The sequence below is a fragment of the Lycorma delicatula genome, chromosome 2 (assembly GCF_047948215.1).
Source record: "Lycorma delicatula isolate Av1 chromosome 2, ASM4794821v1, whole genome shotgun sequence".
Classification (NCBI taxonomy): Eukaryota; Metazoa; Arthropoda; class Insecta; order Hemiptera; family Fulgoridae; genus Lycorma; species Lycorma delicatula.
This window is the reverse complement of record NC_134456.1, coordinates 232,331,786-232,350,060: the sequence shown is the minus strand read 5'-3', so window position 1 is coordinate 232,350,060 and position 18,275 is coordinate 232,331,786. Positions and strand designations below refer to the sequence as shown.

The window sequence follows — 18,275 nt, the reverse complement described above, 5'->3', positions numbered from 1 at the left end:
GCATAATGAGATCCATTTAGCTAACCGGTCAACAATGTTACAGAAGAAGTACAGCAAATATGAGGAGCCCAAGATTTGTCCTTATCACCTAATTTACATCCAAAATATAGTTCACATTACTTTTTTATCAATGGAGCTATATTTCTTTTCTGAGACTTCATTCAGTACAGATGTAGCAAAAATTGTTTGAATGAATAATGCAACTGCAAGGCATTGTTAATGCATTATAATAACTAATATTGTTTAAAAACACACATTAAACATACTAATTTAATGAACCTACTCTCACTTTACTGAACAACATATACCTACAAATACGAAAGCCAGCTACTAAACTGAATGTTACACACACGAGAATAAGCACTAGAATGAAATTAAGAATATTTTTCTAGTCTGCATGGCAGTTTATAAATAAATATAATGACAGGAAAAATTAATGAGTGGTTGATATGTTTATAGCAAAATGAAAATAGGAAGAATGAGTCACATTCTAGTTCATTTTAATTAGTGTAAATAATAAGCATGATTACTAATGTCAAGAAAACAATTGACTGTAATAAATAAACAAAAGCTATTAAGTTGATAAGTAATATGTTTGCAAATGGTATGCTTATGGAGTTCATGCATGATAACTACCTGAAAATAAGAATGGTAGTTGCAAAAAAACTAAGCCTGATAGAAGCACTCTGATTTCATATTTGAAATCCGCATGAAAAATACTATAAGAATCAGTTATTAACTCTCATTTATCAAAATCATTGTTGATCAGTGTTATGCATTCATCTCTATGACATGTACAGAATATTTCTACGTAATATAATAATACATAAATTCTAATTTAATTAAAAAGGAAGTAATTTTTATTTTACAATAAATTAAGAAAAATAATCATGTACTTTATAATTTTATTACTTTCTGAGATAGGCTAACTTGATTTAATTATCAACATGATTATGTAATAATGAATAACATAATTTTTGTAATTTTTTACAACTTTAGTAGTTAATGTTTATCTAACAAAAGACTGTATGTATATTGCAAACAAAATCCCTGTCAGGCATAACATTTTTCATATGAAATGGAAAATATTTACAAGCTTCGAGCTTAATATGGCAAATTAATAAAAAAACAAACATTTTTTTTAAGGGGGGGGGGGTTGTGGGCGAAGAATGCTTTGGTGTTATCACCTGGAATAAAATTTTATATAAGAAAATAAATAGCTAGAGAAAAGACTAGAACTACCTTAAAAACTAGAAAATTAAACTAAAACTTACAACTATCACAACTAAAATCTCTTAAAACTATTATCACAGCCATAAACTAAAATTAAAAATAAGTGTAAAACTAAAAACATAAAATTTAACAAAAATAAAAAGAATTTAATAAAATCCAAGGGGGATGTAAAGGGCTGCAACTCAGATATTGGGAAGACTATTAACATAAACTAAACCTAGGTTAAAAACTAAAATATTAAACAGCTAAAACTTACAACTATTAACACAGATAAAATACCATTAAAAAAAAATTAAATATAACTACTATTACACATAAAAATCTTAAAAATAAATAAAACAAACTATATATATATATATATATATATATATATATATATATATATATATATTTAACAAACTTCGAGAGGAGTTTAAAACGTTCCTTCTTGGATAACAGAAGAAAATAGAAATGAAATAAAAAATGAATATAAATGAAATTTAAAATAAAACATATAGCAGTAAAAAAACACAGAAAACACTATTAAAAAGTGTGTAAAATACTAATAGTTCTAAAAAATACCTGTCCAAAACATCTTTATCATTGCCCAGGCATTTAAATTTATGATGCAAGGCCGCATAATAAATGCAATCCACAATGTGGCGCACAGTCAAACAGCAGTTGCATCACATGCATATTGGTGCATGTACTTTTGACATTAGATATCTGTGTGCAATTCTGATATGGCCTAATCGCAATTTAAGGACTACTTCCACTCAACAGAGTTTTCTGAAAGATGAGTCCTATGGCAACACAGCATTTTTAATATATCGGGAGTTTATTATACAGTGTGGCAGTCCGTCACCTGGCCACTACTTGAAGAGCGAGTTTTACACAATTGATAAAATCACATGTAATAACACAATTGGTGAGAGAAGGTTGACTACATGCGCTTTTTGCAGCAGAATAAAAAATAAAACTAAAGATTTGATGTCAGGTGACATAGTAATTAACTGTCAGTTGAGAAAAACTTGTGGAATAGAAGGGTTCCGCAGCCGAGAAAAGACTACACATCACTCATACTCAGGTGAAAATGCAAAGCCCATACTTTTGGACCAAACTTCCAGACAAGATATTGTGTTCTGTAGTAGTCTCTTTGCTGTGGCTGTTGAATAGGACATAATATATATGGCAAAGTGATGAACAAATAATGAACATGAAACAGGTGGTTGCACACATTCAGTATTACTGTTGATGGCTATAGCAAACAAGGTGGTACTTAATACACCTCCTTGAGGAACTCCATTCTCCAAGGTGATGCTATCCGATACGGAATTTCCAATACAAACACAGAAAATTCGATCATTTAAGAAACCCCTGATAAATGCAAGCATACAACCCTTGACTCCACATACTTTAAGGATGTTAAGAATACCACGTCGCCAGGCCGTATTGTACGCCTTCTTGATATCAAAGAAGATAGCAACCAGGCACTGGCAGAATAGGAAAGCGTTTTGAATAGCTGCTTCCAGTGACACTAAATGGTCAATGGAAGAACATCCTTGTTGGAAACTGCATTGTTCTAGACACAGAAAGCCATGTCTCTCTTAAGTACCATGTCTCTTTAGTTCCTATGGTTCACAATTCTCTCCATGACTTTACATAAAACGCTTGTCAAAGAGATAGGGCAGAAGTTTGAAGGGGAGTTTACTTTTTCTTTACCAGGTTTAAGTATTGGTACGATAATTGCTTCTAACCACATACCGAAGGGAAACTTGTGAGGAGAATAGACTATTATAAATAAACAATAGGTGTTGTCGTTAGCGGCGAGGTGCTGGCCGGATGTATGCCGATAGACTTGTTCCAATGGAAGAGAATAAGCCAGTTGGGTGATTTGCAGTCCGTAGACAAGAAATTGGCAATTAAGACAATAACAGTTGAGCTTATGGAATTGTGGCTAGAGAGATGATACCAAAGCATGAGGGGTCGGTGGACACATCGCCTCATGGGTGATTGGAAGGGGTGGTGTGAGAGGGTGCATGGCTCTCTGGGCAGTTTTACGCAGTTCCTGGCGGGCCATGGGGGCTATAGATCATATCTCCATAGGTTTAACTAAGACCATTCCGATATTTACCCAGAGTGCAAGGAAGAAGAGACCCCAGAGCACGTATATTTCTGGTGCACACGTTTTACGCAGGATCGCATGGAAATGTTTGACATGCTGGATTGTGACTGCACGTTCATACCAAATGAAATGCAAAGGATCTGTTGGAAGGTGAGGAGAGCTTGAAAGCTGTGGAAGATTTCACTAGGAAGGTGATGGCAAAACTAGATGCTGCAGAGAAGTCTCATAAGGGAAGGAGACATTGGAGGGTGCTGGGTCGGACAGGCTCACGGGTGAGCACCGTGGGAGTCTCCTGAGCATCTGGGGGTCACTTTGGTGCGACGAAGCCATTGGCACTTTGTTCATAGTACCCAATGACATTTCTCGCTGTTACATCAAAGAAAGATAGTCTCTGTTTGGTAAATACTGTGTTTTGACAGTATTGTTGGGTGTTTCATGGACACTTTAATGTGTTTAATAAAGCTTTATTGTGTTTCATGTGATGTGTGTGTGTTTTGGTTGTTCCTTGATCTGTTGGCATGTTTGGTGTTTTTGAGCGTGGTTGTTGATCTTTTAGGCTTAGTTTGTTATGTATATGTATAGTTTGTATATGACTTTTGAGTTTCGTTTTGTGGTGAGTGCATGTTTGTTTGGGTGTTCCCTGTGGTGCTTATGGTGACCGATTGTGTGTGTGTGTGTGTGTGGGTGGGTGTTTCCCCCTTCCTGAAGTAATGCCACATTAAGTGGTTTCTAGAAGAGGTGGTTAGCCAGGGGTGGAGGTTTAGTCGGTAGTGCGTAGGAACACATATGCACTTAATAACATCTTGCGGAACTTGTTAACGAGCCCAGCACTGCCTTGGCGCCTGTAAATGGGGTTCCTCCATTAAGTAATTCTGCCAAGTTACTTGCCACTGTAGAAGGTGATATAAGGAGTTCTCGTTCATGAATGAGTCTGAGAATGGATTGCTTTGAGAGACCTAGGAGTAAACTAACACATAACAATGTTCTTAAATGAGTAATATAAATTTATATGGATAATAAAATATTATTATTATGAGTATGTCAAATGCAACTGTAGGTAAAAATATAACTGCTCAGCGCTTCTTTCTCTGATAGCATTGATAGGTGAAAAGATTGCACATGAACCATTCTTGTAGGAGTGATTTATCATCTGCATTTCTGGGGCTTAAAATACAGTTATAAAATAGCATATTTGGTTCACTGATTAAGATAACAGGAAATCGCTAAATTTTCCTGTCTCATTTTATGTCACATACAACCACTAAATTATACAACATACATGCAAATATCTGACTATGAAGAATCTTTATTGCTGAAGATAGATAAAATTCATATTAAAAAGTCATCCAACAATAAGATAACATTGATATGAGGAGATTTAAAAAATAAAAATAAAACTAAACCAAACATAATTCTTTTAACATAAATTAAAAATTTCTTGGAAAGCATGCTGAACAATGTGGATTCTTTAAGACTAAACAAAAAATACATTTTAAACATCAAAAGCTTAGTTTAAATTCTCAATGAAACAAAACTGCTGAATTATATAATCAAATAATATAACAGTTAAATTTAAAAAATTTAATTTTAATTAATTATTTATATTTTTAAATTTTGTTTCAATTTTTAATTTAACTGAATAATTGTTTAAATTCTTCAGATAAAAGTATTAAAGGTTTTAAATTTTAAATAAATAAATAAATGATTGATAAGTTATTATATTTTATGAAATTTGTAATCTAATTTTGAGATGAATGTATGAATATGCAATGCAGAGCTGATGATATGAGTAAATCACAAAAGCGCTCCTGCATATATAGTGGAATAAGGTAAGTCATCCTACTTTATTTATTCTGTACTTTGGTTGATCTAATAAAATAAAATAAAAATATTTGTATATAGTACAGAGGAGAATGATTCTTAAAAGAATTGATTTAAAAACAAAAAAAACCATATACATATTTCAGATAAATATGATAAAAATACATAGGACAATAGGGAAGTTTTGCAATGTGACTATTTTCTATAATTTTTAATTCCTTGTTTGAAATAAAGGAAGTATTGTGATCACAAAAAATTTTGGTTTACAGATTTCAACGGAATATCCATTTTGACCTTAACTAAATCCATTCTGATTAGTTTCGGCATGACGTCTGTTCATACATATGTACGTATCTCGCATAACCGAAAATGATTAGGCGTAGGATATTGAAATTTTGGATTTAGGAGTTTTGTAACATCTATTTGTGCACCTCCCCTTTTTATTCCAATCGACTGAACCAAAAGTGTTCAAAAAAGCAAATCCAAAAAAAGTTTTGATTTTTGACTTTTTCTTAACAGCAGTAATAAGCCCTCATTAAGAATTTTTCAACAATATATCATAAGTGGTAGTAATTTTCATCAGTTCCAGAGTTATAGCCAAATGAAATATTTGGATCTTAAAAGGGGAAGGTACATCAGTTTGAATCTAACTTCATCTCCATTTTTTTAACTTTTTTTTTAATTTAAATATATTCATTTATTAATAATTATTAACTTCTTACTATAAAAAAAATTATGATAAACAATATTCAATAACAAAAAAAAAACGAAAAAATATTAGAAGTTATTAAAAAAATAAAATTAAATTAAAAATAAAATTAAAATAAAATTAAATTAAAATAAAATAAAATGTACTTTTCATTTAAAAAAAAAAAATGTAAGTGTAATTTAATAGGCATAAAAGGAAATCATGTGGTCCACACCAGATTTTTCGAAATAATTTCCACCACACAGTATACAGATTCCCATCTTTGAAATCAGTATTCAACGAAACCTTGCCATGTTTTATTGATCTGGGCACACTCATCATCCCAAGCTCTTAGGAGGTCATCATTGCTCATAAAATGTCTCCCTTTCAATGTATTCTGGACCTGGGGGAACAACAAAAAGTCACATGGAGCAACTTCAAGACTAGGGAGGTTTCTCTGACATTTTTATTCTAGTGTTGGCCAAATAATTGGAGCAAACTTTGGAGTAGAGCACTGCAGCGTTATTGTGGTGAAGAAACCATTTGTCTATCCTTGAGTTTGGGCACAGCTTCTTGAGAGCTTTTACAACTTTACCCAGCCATTCCTCAGTACACAACTTCCCTGTAACTTCTGACTAACATAACTCACTCTAAAACTCCTCTCACACTAAAAAATACGGCCACCATTCTTTTCCTTACTGATCTTGATTCTCCAACTGCTATCTGCTATTTGCCATCTGATTGTCTCCACATGATAGAAAGCTTTTTAACGTAAAGGTGATCTTCCAGAATAGCACTAACTGGTGGTGTATTAATGCCCAAGCCTACCTCTATTTGGTGGTAAGTCACATTCCACTCTGTCTCAAACATTTTCCTCAGTCACAAATGGGGAAGATGGTCGACATGACTTTGGAGCATCCTGAAGACAAAAAAAAATCCTCTCAAACTCTCAGTACCAGCTAAATATTGTTGTATGATGAGGGCAATTTTCTCCAAGCACAGGAGTTATTTCCTCTAAACACTTAACCCATGTGGAAAATTGTAGCACAAAATTGACTGGCATTCAGTTTTTGACCGTGATGACATCACTACTTCTTTTCATTAATACAACAAAAAATCAAATGACACTGAGACAGTGACTAGGCAGGTCCATCTAAACAAGCGCTAACTTCCTGTGTATCAATGTATTACAAAACATTCCTAGTAGCCTTTGTATTATAACTACATCATGCTTGATGAATAATCAATCACAAAAATACAAGACAGAAGGAAAAATAACTTATTTTGTAATTGCTCGCTAATACCTAATTACAGTTACCTTTAGAAACCTGGTAAACTTTGAATCATGGCAGCAAAATTCACGCCAGGCTTAAATAGTCAGCTTATCCTATTAAGGCCTGTCTGTGTAAATTTCTCAAACGGTTACTTATATATCCACATAATATTGGAGATAGCTGAGATTGTTCCTTTAGGAAGGCTGTTCGTGCTTTTTTTGGGTGGCAATTGAAGCATAAACTGGTCAACAATTAAAATCTCAAAATCACTGATTAGTATTATATTGATCCTGAGGTGGAAGGGTATCAGGTGGATTGCTTTACCCAAGATTGTTGATTTTTTGGGATGTAAACTAAGCGAACCTTAATCATTCAAAATTAATTGAAAACTGAAGATACAGAATGAAGCAGGTTGATACTCCTTTAAGAAAAAATCTGCAACCGATTAGGTATCTTATTAGCATCAAATCAAAATTTTCTTCCGATTCAAGGTAATGAATCAATTTATACATGGACTGACATCTAAGCATCATATAATGTTACACATTCAATTTGTATATTAAATGGGAAACTATTTAAGTTTACTTGATTGATTATTTAAACTAACACCAACGCAAAGTAGTGATTATACCACTTTCAACATAAAATTATACTTAAAAGGTAATTGGAAGCAATTATTAAATTGCAATTTTGAAGTATAAAGATTCTTAAATAAATCGAAATGAACATAAACAATGCATCTAAATAACTACAGTAATACAAAATGATTTGAAACAGTCACAACAGTTTTAAACTCGTTGTATAATATTTTCACAAATCTACATTCTAATAATAAGCATAAGATTTAAAATTAATAGATTACACATAGTAATGATTATTTCACATGACTAGATAAAAATTACCCTATCCTATACTACTGCTATAAAGCTGGAAAAGATATTCTTTAAGGCATCAGTGCACAATTACATTAAACATTTATAAGTAATTAAATAAATTCCAAAGACCAATAAAAATATTTGAAGATAGCAATAACATTTTAAAACAGCATTTCATTTTATAGTTAAAAATAATAAAAATCAATAAGTCAAACCTTTGTGTTTGCTGGAATTCTCTGCACATGAACTGGTTGTAATTTTCCTTGAGCTTGAGGTACTGAATTTTCAGACTCTTCTGTCTTAGACTGGAGACAAAGAAATATGTGGCACCAACCATCTCCACAAATCACAACTAAAGCATTACTGCCACAGTTCATCACATCTCCAACTCCAACAGCAGTTATCATTCCTAAACCAGTAATCTTTTGCCAACATACTTCTCCTTTAAATACAGCTAAATCACCCACTGAATTTCCAACAATCAATTCTGGCTGACCATCATTATCAACATCCCCTAATTTGATGGCATTTCCAAATATGTTTCCAGTAAAATCAAATTCTAATCTTTCTACAAAACGTACTGCACGCATGTTTGTAATACAAATATACTTATTCTTCTATTTTCATATTCAGGGGTCTTCTATTATCTGGAATTTCTGATTCAAGATACTGCCACCTTTGGGGTGGCCAAACAATAGCTGATGCTTTAGCAGTTATAAGAGCTAGTGACACCGGCCCAAAAAAGTTAGAATCTAACGAATGACCAATATGGTCTCCTTCAACCCAACAGTGCCCTTCTGGAACTCTTACAAAAGGTTTCTTGTATCCAACTGTATTAATAATATCTCCTTCTAATCCTACAATCCTTTTTATAAGAGTCAAATCAGGATCTTTAGGAGAAAATAACGATACTATATCACCATGAGAAACATCATAAAATCGAACATACCACCTATTTAAAAAAACGTAATCGGTAACCGAGCCTGGATTTAATGATGGCTGCATGGAAATGCCATCTACTCTTGCAATATAACCGAAAACATCTATGATAGTTATTCCTATAGGAAGCCCAATAATAATTGATTTAAAAAAACTTTTCATGGACAGTTATTTGAAATATAACGCATAAATTTGAAACTTACAAAAATTTAGTATTATTTTCACAATCAGATTTTAATTCTACAATACAATTTCTATCAATAACAACATTTATTAACGAATAACTTAAACCGATACAAGAAAAAACATGAATTAACCTAACAACTACACATTGCAAGGGGTTTAAAACAGAGATAGCAGAATTCCAAGTTAGCCAACATAAAGAATTATATTGTCGTGTATTTATAACTGTGACTTTGGTAACTGATTACAAGTTAATTAATATTATTTATAACAATAATTACTTTTATAAAAAAATGTATACATTATCAAGAAGTTTTTAAGTAAATGTTTTTAGAGTTAAGAAATACTGTAAATTTTGATCATGAAAACGTATTTTTCAACTATTAAACAGGTTAATCTAATTAAATAAATGTATTTTTAGTAATTAATGTGTATATTCTTCAAGAACAAAAAGAAATTAACGCGAGTGAAATAATTTCTTTTTGTCATAGTTAACCCTCTTTATCTATAAATATGATTCCTTGTTAGATTCTGATCTTTTTTTTAAGCATAAATTTTTAATTTCTTTGTTTACATGTTAAGTCTAAATTTAGTGATTGGGAGGGCAGGCCTAGCACTCAGAAAGTACGATCAACATAAACGATGATGAAAACGCACAGTTCACTTCTGAACGCCTTTGTTGGTAGCAATGGTATTCATTTGACGTCTGGTTAAGATGGCGTTGGGTTTTGTCGTGTGGTGATGGGTTGGTGGTGTATTGATACTAAGTTATGTTAATATTTTTGACTTAAGTTGTAAATTGTTACAGTGGACAATGAGTGTTCGCTTTTGAGTGGATATACTTTATTGAAAACGCAAACTTGGATTAAACATGACGTAAGTTGGTTTTGTTTTTCTTCTGAAGAATTTTATGTAGATGAAGGGGCTGTTTTGTTATACATGCCGCTTGATTAAAGTTTGCTAAGTATGAAATTCTGTGATTTTTTTCAGTTAAACCACTTTTTTTTTGTAACTTGGTACTTTATTGAAGTATGTTTTTGCTTACTGGTTTTATTAAGGCGTAGGGGTGAGCTTAGGTGAAAGGGGTGGTAGGTAAGTCATTTTGGTCTTCCGTGCTGTTGAAAAGTTAACTATCATTATTAATTTTAATTTATTGTCGTATATAATGTAATATAACTGATTATACGCTTAGTTGGCGTTTACACCGGTAGTAATTGTTTTTAAAGAATAAGCGGATCGGCCGCTTATTAGATTTTTTATGAAATATAACAATGTAAAAGTTTAGTATTCAAAAAGGTTTAGTATTCTGTATACTTATAATTATGACCGTTGCTTTTCTACTGCATATTATTGTGATTTAAGGTGAATAATATGTTTTATTGATTTTACTTGTTTGTTTTTGTTTACTGTTGTAAAATTTTGTTCACTTTCGGGTATGATTTCGATTTCTGTGGTGGTGATTCTAAAAATGAATTGATTTTAAATTTATTCAAAAAATGAATGAGTTATATTATTTTAAATTTAGTTTTATATTTTCAACTATTAAATATTGTAAATTTGCCACAGTTAAATGATTTATTGTAGTCGTTTTTAATCAATGAAAGAAGTTTAATGCAGTTATGATAAATGATTTTAATTTCACTTAAAACCTAACAATTTTTTATTTAGATAGAAAAGACATGTGTTTTATTTAGATGGAAAAGACATGTTTACCTCCACCACACACACATAATTATGATATGCTAGGAGTCATAACTATCAAACTTATAACTTTAACCTGAACAAAGGGGAGATTTTATCTAGTGAATTTATAGCTGTATTTTTTTAAATATTATATTATTAGTTTGAGCTGGTATTATAGTAAAATTGTAATTGCCTCATGCTCTTTACGTACGTATTGAATTTAGAATTTTGTTGAAATATAGGTATTAAGTGGAAGGCTCATAAAGGTTAAATTTTAGTACTTTTCAGTTTATTAGTTAGTTTTGCCCTAAGTTTGAGTCAACATATTTCCGAACAAGACTTCTTGTATATGGGCATGAATGTCCCATGTATAGAAATCATTAATTTAACGTCATTTAGTTTTGGGTAAGGCGTAGGGAGATACAGATCTTATGGATCCTGTCTTTCAAAAGTTTACTCAGAGGTTAGTTTTTTTTTGTATAATTTAATGATCCTTGGTTAGCTAAGATGTGGTGTTTAGTATTATTCAAACTTTCATTAAGAGATGCGTCAAAAACTAATTTTTTATTTTATATCTTATATATGGTAATTTATGGCATAAATGAATAAGTCATTCATGCCATTAATTTTGGTTGCAAGTGGTCAATGTAAAGGGGAGATATAAGTCACCTTGAATCCTGCATTTCAAAATTTTGCTCAGAGTAGAATCTTTTTTTTTTGCATAATTTTATGTGCACTTACAAAGTTTAACGTTCCACTTAATTTTTATTATAAAAAGTAGTCTGTTTGAGGACAAAGCCTTTGGTGATATATTATAGAAGCCATAAATCATTATTGGGAGATTCTCAACAAAGTTAATAAAGAAAGAAATATGAGCATATACAATATTTTTAAAAAATTATTTCTCACTGACTGACCATATTGCCAGTATGATTGATAATGTAACTGGAAGTGGTACTGTGTTTATTTATTCTAATAAATTATACATTTTCATTGTGGCAACTAAAGGTGATCGGGCATGGTGCTGGAACCATCACTCCAGAAACTAAGTTTTGAATTTAATTAGTTGTGTTTGTCTCATTTCATACAGTAGAGGCCTTAAAGCGCCTAAGTGTTTTACTAAGACAAAATCTATAAATTTTTAAAGTGCATGTAGTTCGATCTGTTTTTTGTATCTATAATAATTATATACTTTGTTAATATAAATTACTGTAACATCACTTTTAATATGATTTGTGTGGGTGTTTTTTTACAAAATGTCTTGTAATTTATGGGAATTAAGCAACAACAGAAAATGGAGATTCTGTTCTTGTTCTTTAAACATTGTGTTGAAGAGGCTTAATTTGTTCTTTTTGATAAATAACTTTTAGTAGTTTAAAAAAGTTATAAAGCAATAATAAGTTTTAGAACTTTCATTAAAGATGAGATTCATATTTGTAAAATTTTATTTTAACATAACCATTTATAGGCCATGGCCTCTATGTTTTGTTTTTTTTTGAAAACAGGTGAAATTTTCATCATGAAATATGAATTACATAAATAATTTGTATTTTTTTTCATGCAACCTTTTCCTGTCTACTGAAATCAGTATTCATACAGTTATAAAAAAAAAGTTTGTTTATTTCATGATACTAAGTTGTTTAGTTTGAGTCTTTTGTAGACTACATGATTAACTTGTTTAAAAAAGATGGTTCCATAAAAATAAAATTGTTCTCTATTAAGAAAATTATCAAAAATTTTCAGCATATCGGTGATTAAACAGAATAGTAAAATACTTTTGTTGTATTTATTATGAAACCAACTAAGGAAGTATATGATTTACGGCATTAAGATTCTTTTAACCATTGTTTGTTGTGTATTTCTAATAGTTGTTAAAAATACAAAATTAATTCTCATCCATCAGCAGCTGTTATAAGGCGTCAGCCTGGTGTACAAATAAATAAATAAATAATATTGATGTATAGCCAGTAATACATGAAACTATCAGGCTGAATAACTATTATATACATAAGGGAGAGGAAATGAGTAGAAATTTGTTATCATGCATTTTTGTAAACATGTGTTGAACAGCAGCCTGTGTTTATTCTGTACCATCTTGCCATTAAGCGACATGTATATATCGGCCCACTGCTTGAATACGCAGATCGCTTGCAAAAAAAAAGAAGAAATATAAACAGAATTTTATTGTACTGTGTGAAGAATGATGAAAGAGTTAAGATATTTTCTTTTACTGTGTGACATTGCACATTCTAGTTGGCTTGTCTCATAGATGCGTTTAAATGTACGTTGTTCGTCGGTAGCCTAATTCTTACGCTGTTAGTGAAAGTGTTATTTTAACTTGCCCTGTAGAATTAAAAACCAAGGGAATTATACGTTCTGCTTCGTTACATTTTCATTTTTGTCAAATTAAAGTAATACCTCAATACTCCGATAACAATAAGTATTTTCTAGGACTAAAAGGACTTCAGAAGGTGTAACTAAAGAAGCTTTTATTTTCATTTAACCTTATTTTCACTGATAAAACGATTGCGTATAATACATTAATAGTTAGTACAAATAGTATAGTTATATACAGCGGAAAAGAGTTGAAAAGAATTATAGCAAGGAGAGATATTACAGATTCAACGAATTAGTTCAAATTTTTGTACCGATCATGAATCCTTTTATTTGATTAGCGTTTCCCGCAAATCAACGGATATAGATCCTAGATTCAATCTACATCAGTGGTTATTGATGTTATAGTCGCACTAATATATTTATTAAAGTTGTGGACAAAGAATGAAAATCATGTAATATTTTTTCAACCCCTGTATAAATTTTCACTTTTAGAAACCGTCTCAGAATTCAGAAATTAAACGATTTCAAAAGCTGAAATTTAAAACGGTTGAAAAACATTATTCTTTCTGTTTTCAGATTAGTTTCTTTTTTAATACTTTTTGTAAAAGTTTGTCGACTAATTTGATCGATATAAAGCAAGCGCATCCACCGGTGCCCACATTATTGAAGCCTTTTCACCGGCTTGGACCCGGAGGATCGTCTACCGTGTGGACACCGTGAAATTTAATTTTTTGTTGGTCGGTATTTAGTCATAATTGTGAACTACTTTATTTACGATAGATCAACTTTTTTTTTACAGTTATTGTTAGTTAATTTTTTTTTTGTACGTTTCCCTATGCAATTCATTCGTTTATTCTTGTTCATGGTAATGTGGTTTTGAATTAATTAGCTTGAAGAAACGTTTAGACGCTTATTTAATTAAATTATTCTAAATTTTGGTAATGCTGTGATTGGTGGAGAATCGATTGTATTTGTTACTAATAAGCAGTTTTTCTTTTTGAACACGAAATTCGATTAATTTGAATGTTAGTGTATTTTTTTTTATTGTTTTTTTTTTTTTTTTTTTTTTTTTTTTAGAAAAAAAATAGAAAGTTTATAAAATGTTTCTATATAACTTTTTTCACGTAAAATAGTTTATCTAACTATATATATTGTTGTGCAGCATAGAAAAGTTTTTTCTCGTTTAGTCTTTTAAGGTATTAAAAAGTATTTAAAAAAATAATATGGTATAATTGCGATCGTAAAGTTTTATTGTGCGGGAATTTCATCGTGATACAGATACGCGGACCATTTTATTTTTTTGTTAAACATGTTCGCGTTTTTTTAATTCAGTTTTCTACTTAAAGGGATTATAGTTGGCTGGTGTTATTTGTTTGCGTTTTTGTTAGCAATATGGAAAGTATCTCTTATCAGCATTTAGGAGCGTTTACGTCCATAATAGACGTTAATATGTGAATTAAATAGTTGTAAACGCGCGCGCGCGTGTGTGTTATATTCGGATTCAAATATGTATTTCAGATAAAAATGTGTACTATTAAGGTTTATTAATTTTTATCTGTTTTAATATGGTTTAGGTATGTACGTCTTAATATGTTAGGCTCCTATAATTCGAAAAATCATATTCTACTCGTTTCTTCTTTGTATTTAGTTGTAAATTAACAATTTTTTAAAATAAATAAACGTTTTGAATTTTACTGCGTTCGGAAATTTTTAAAAGAATTTCAATAAAGAATAGAAGGAAAAACGATATTTTACTTTTGTTCAAAGAGCTTTTGTAATGAAAAGTGTATCGGTCTTTGTATAACGCCTTTGTGTAAATACGATTATATACATACACCCGACAGGGAGAGAGGGTGAGAAAACATACAGAGACTCCCACAGGATCAGTTTATTTAGATTTTAAAACAATATAGAAATCTTACTGATTTAATAAAATTGACGTGCGACTTTTGTTTAGTAACAAACATTTAACGCAAAAAAAACGAGTTAAGATTATCAACTAGAATCAGGTCGTTTAAAACTTTAATAACATGTTAAATTATTATTCGATTTATTATCTAAATTGTTTCGATAATTTTATTAATCGCCCGTTTTGTGTCTGTTCATTTTAAAAATAATAAAATTTAGTGAATACTTATTATTTAACACACGGTACTTGTTTAAATTAAAGTTTTATTCGTCTGTTTTGGGTGTGCCGAACCGATAATTCACGTTCATCTCATTTATCGGTTAAAATTGGCCTATAGAAATGAATAATTTATTTTTAAAATCTTGTCGTGTAAAAGGCGATATCGTTTTCCGAAAGGAAATCTTAATTAATGAAACGTGTTTATTTTCTTTACGTATTACTTTTTTTATCAGATGGAAGTGAAGAATCGTTACATGTGAAGCTGGGATACAGTCAGGCGCTTCTCTTCTTGCTATATTGTGCGTTACGAAGTCCATTCACCTTAGGTTTGGAACCGATTTAAACAAACGTTCTTTCAGTTATTGGCGGGCTGTTTACTTAACCTCAGTGGAAATGATTAGTGCGGCTAATCCCTTTATAAACAAATAATTTATTAACCGCGTACCACGCACACCATTATGTCCGAGTGACGGCTACAAAAATAAGATGTGCGTCGTTCATGGATTTTAAGGTTTATATTGATGACGATGTAATCATTTATATATATAAAAATGTTAAGTTCGTTTGTGTACGGCTTCAAAAACTCAAAATGTTCTGCACCGATTGAGCTCAAATTTTAGCACGATATATAACCCGCATGAAAGATTGTTTTCATCAATTTTTAATAAATCTATCTATCTATTTTTAATTTGGAAATGTAAACAAAGGAAAACCAATCAGATCAATGCAAGATGGCCGCTGTCAAACACAACGACCAAATTTCTTTGAATTATATTTAACAGCTAAAACATCTGTATTTTATTTTAAAAAACAGAAACACGATAAAAAAAAAATTTTTGCACGATATATAACCAGCATCAAAGATTGTTTTCATCTATTTTTAATAAATCTATATATCTATTTTTAATTTGTACAGTTTTTAATAAATAAAGGGGCTAATAAATCTGATGGAAATGTAAACAAAGGAAAACCAATCAGATCAATGCAAGATGGCCGCTGTCAAACACAACGACCAATCACAAAGAACCCGTATGGCCGTTTCCAATGTAAACAAAATCACAACTGATTAAGTAACAAATTTCTTTGAATTATATTTAACAGCTAAACCATCTGTATTTTATTAAAAAAAAAAAACAACAAAACAAAAAGAAAAGCCACCAAGAAGGATGACTTACAGTAAATAAATTAAAACACCCAACTTTCTTATAGCCCAGATAGACTTAAGACTATGCAATCAAAAAAAGTCGAAATAACCAAATACACAGAAAATAATATCCCTACATAATGACCAAAAAATCCTTTGTTAGGTTATTTTTTTACATATATATGACCAAACAATCGTTTTTTGGTCATTTAGCGTTGTTTGCTATGTAAAAGCAAAGAACAAAATTCACAAATAGTAATGAAACCACGCAACTAAGTATTTGTTTTTTCTAACCTCCGAAACCACCGTTATGCATTGCTTCAGATGATGATATGAATGATTTATAGCGTATGAAAATGCCATGCCTGACCGACTACCGGATTAAAGTCCGAGACGTTACCACGCGTGCCACGGAGGCCGGCAAACATATTCGTTAGGAGCCGAATAAAAACACGACTTACCAATATGGCGTTGTGTGTCAAACCAATTTTATACGGACTATAATTACTTTTAATACGCGAAACCCTTTGCAATGATTGAACATTAACTTAAACCTCTTCAAAAATTATTCCTTTTGAGCTAAGCCACATTTTGATATCATTGTTTTTCTATAACACGGCTGGAATTCTTTTCGTTTAATGATAAGAAGCGTTGTCGAAGACAATAACCGAAATTCTCTTCCAAAGGACATAATACACCGCTAAACTATTTCTAAATGATTCAAATTTGTGTAATTTTTTTACGAATCGCGTTTTTATCAAAATCTCACCTTTTTCTCAATGGACCTGCGAGGTTTTGTTTTCTTTGGAGACTGTAATTCATTAGTAGATTCATACTCGAGAATCACGTTGTGCACTGAAGCAGCACAACTTCTACTTACGTTAGCAATTTATTAACATTTGAAATCAATGCCGTTTGACTATTCTGTAATTTGTAAGCATTACTCTGCTTTTGTAAGCATTTAAAATGATGTGTTTTTTCGCATCACGTTGTGCACTGAAGCAGCACAACTTCTACTTACGTTAGCAATTTATTAACATCTGAAATCAATGCCGTTTGATTATTCTGTAATTTGTAAGCATTACTCTGCTTTTGTAAGCATTTAAAATGATGTGTTTTTCGCACGACTTCAGGGCTTTTTTCGCAGCCCACAAATCTTTATATATAAAAATGTTAAGTTCGTGTGTACGCTTCAAAAACTCAAAATGTTCTGCACCGATTGAGCTCAAATTTTAGCACGATATATAACCCGCATCAAAGATTGTTTTTATCTATTTTTCGCATCAGTCACATACCCGCGACCGCGAGAAAACAGTTTTTTTAACGGTCAGTTGTGTACCAGTGACCGCGCCATCTGCCGGAAGCGAGGGGAACACTCGCCATACTAGCTACAACCGCAGTCGCATGTGAAACAATACCTGTTCCCAATTACATTGTTTATTAACAAAAAAAAAAAAACGTATCCACTTGCATCTGATTCAGATTATTATACAATCTGAATTAAATATTCACTTTAATCGAGGTACTTTTGTGTGATCGTGTCGTGATTGAGCTGCGCCTTTCACTAAGCTCTGAATTTATTAGAAAACGACCAACAGTGGGATATATGTATTAATGACGCGTACAACACTGCACATCCAAACCAAATTCGCGCATTATTCGCAATTATAAAGACCGCATGCTTCCCTTCATCTCCCAGAGAGTTATGGGAAAGATATCGATCGCAAATGGCTGATATTTTACATAGAGAATATTTTACATAGAGTACGCCTAGAAAATACCAATATGACCATGGAATTTACAGAAGGCATTTACAACGAAACATCGATAAATATTGAAGACAAGTGCTTAGCTATTGCAAATAAA

The 18,275-nt window shown here is 31.3% G+C and overlaps 3 protein-coding genes across 6 annotated transcripts in view; 1 reads left to right on the top strand and 2 right to left on the bottom strand.

The window, feature by feature from the left end:
* LOC142319740 (KICSTOR complex protein ITFG2-like) overlaps window positions 1-8,585 on the bottom strand; it is a 32,473-nt gene extending 23,888 nt beyond the window's left edge. For both annotated transcript variants that reach the window (XM_075357360.1, XM_075357361.1), the window contains exon 1: window positions 8,211-8,585. In XM_075357360.1, the coding sequence (XP_075213475.1) occupies window positions 8,211-8,585 (375 nt within the window). The remainder of the gene's footprint in view (window positions 1-8,210) is intronic.
* Window positions 8,586-8,604: 19 nt separating this feature from the next.
* On the bottom strand, window positions 8,605-9,267 carry LOC142319741 (mitochondrial inner membrane protease subunit 2). Its single transcript, XM_075357362.1, has one exon. The coding sequence runs from the start codon at window positions 9,094-9,096 to the stop codon at window positions 8,605-8,607; it is 492 nt and encodes a 163-aa protein (XP_075213477.1). The 5' UTR covers window positions 9,097-9,267.
* Window positions 9,268-9,750: 483 nt separating this feature from the next.
* Window positions 9,751-18,275, top strand: part of LOC142319739 (uncharacterized) — a 267,119-nt gene continuing 258,594 nt past the window's right edge. For 2 of the 3 annotated variants that reach the window (XM_075357358.1, XM_075357359.1), the window contains exon 1: window positions 9,752-9,993. In XM_075357358.1, coding sequence (XP_075213473.1) covers window positions 9,989-9,993 — 5 coding nt within the window. In that variant the 5' untranslated portion in view covers window positions 9,752-9,988. Of the gene's footprint in view, window positions 9,994-18,275 lie in introns of all 3 variants that reach the window. The other variant, XM_075357356.1, reaches the window with a different exon arrangement.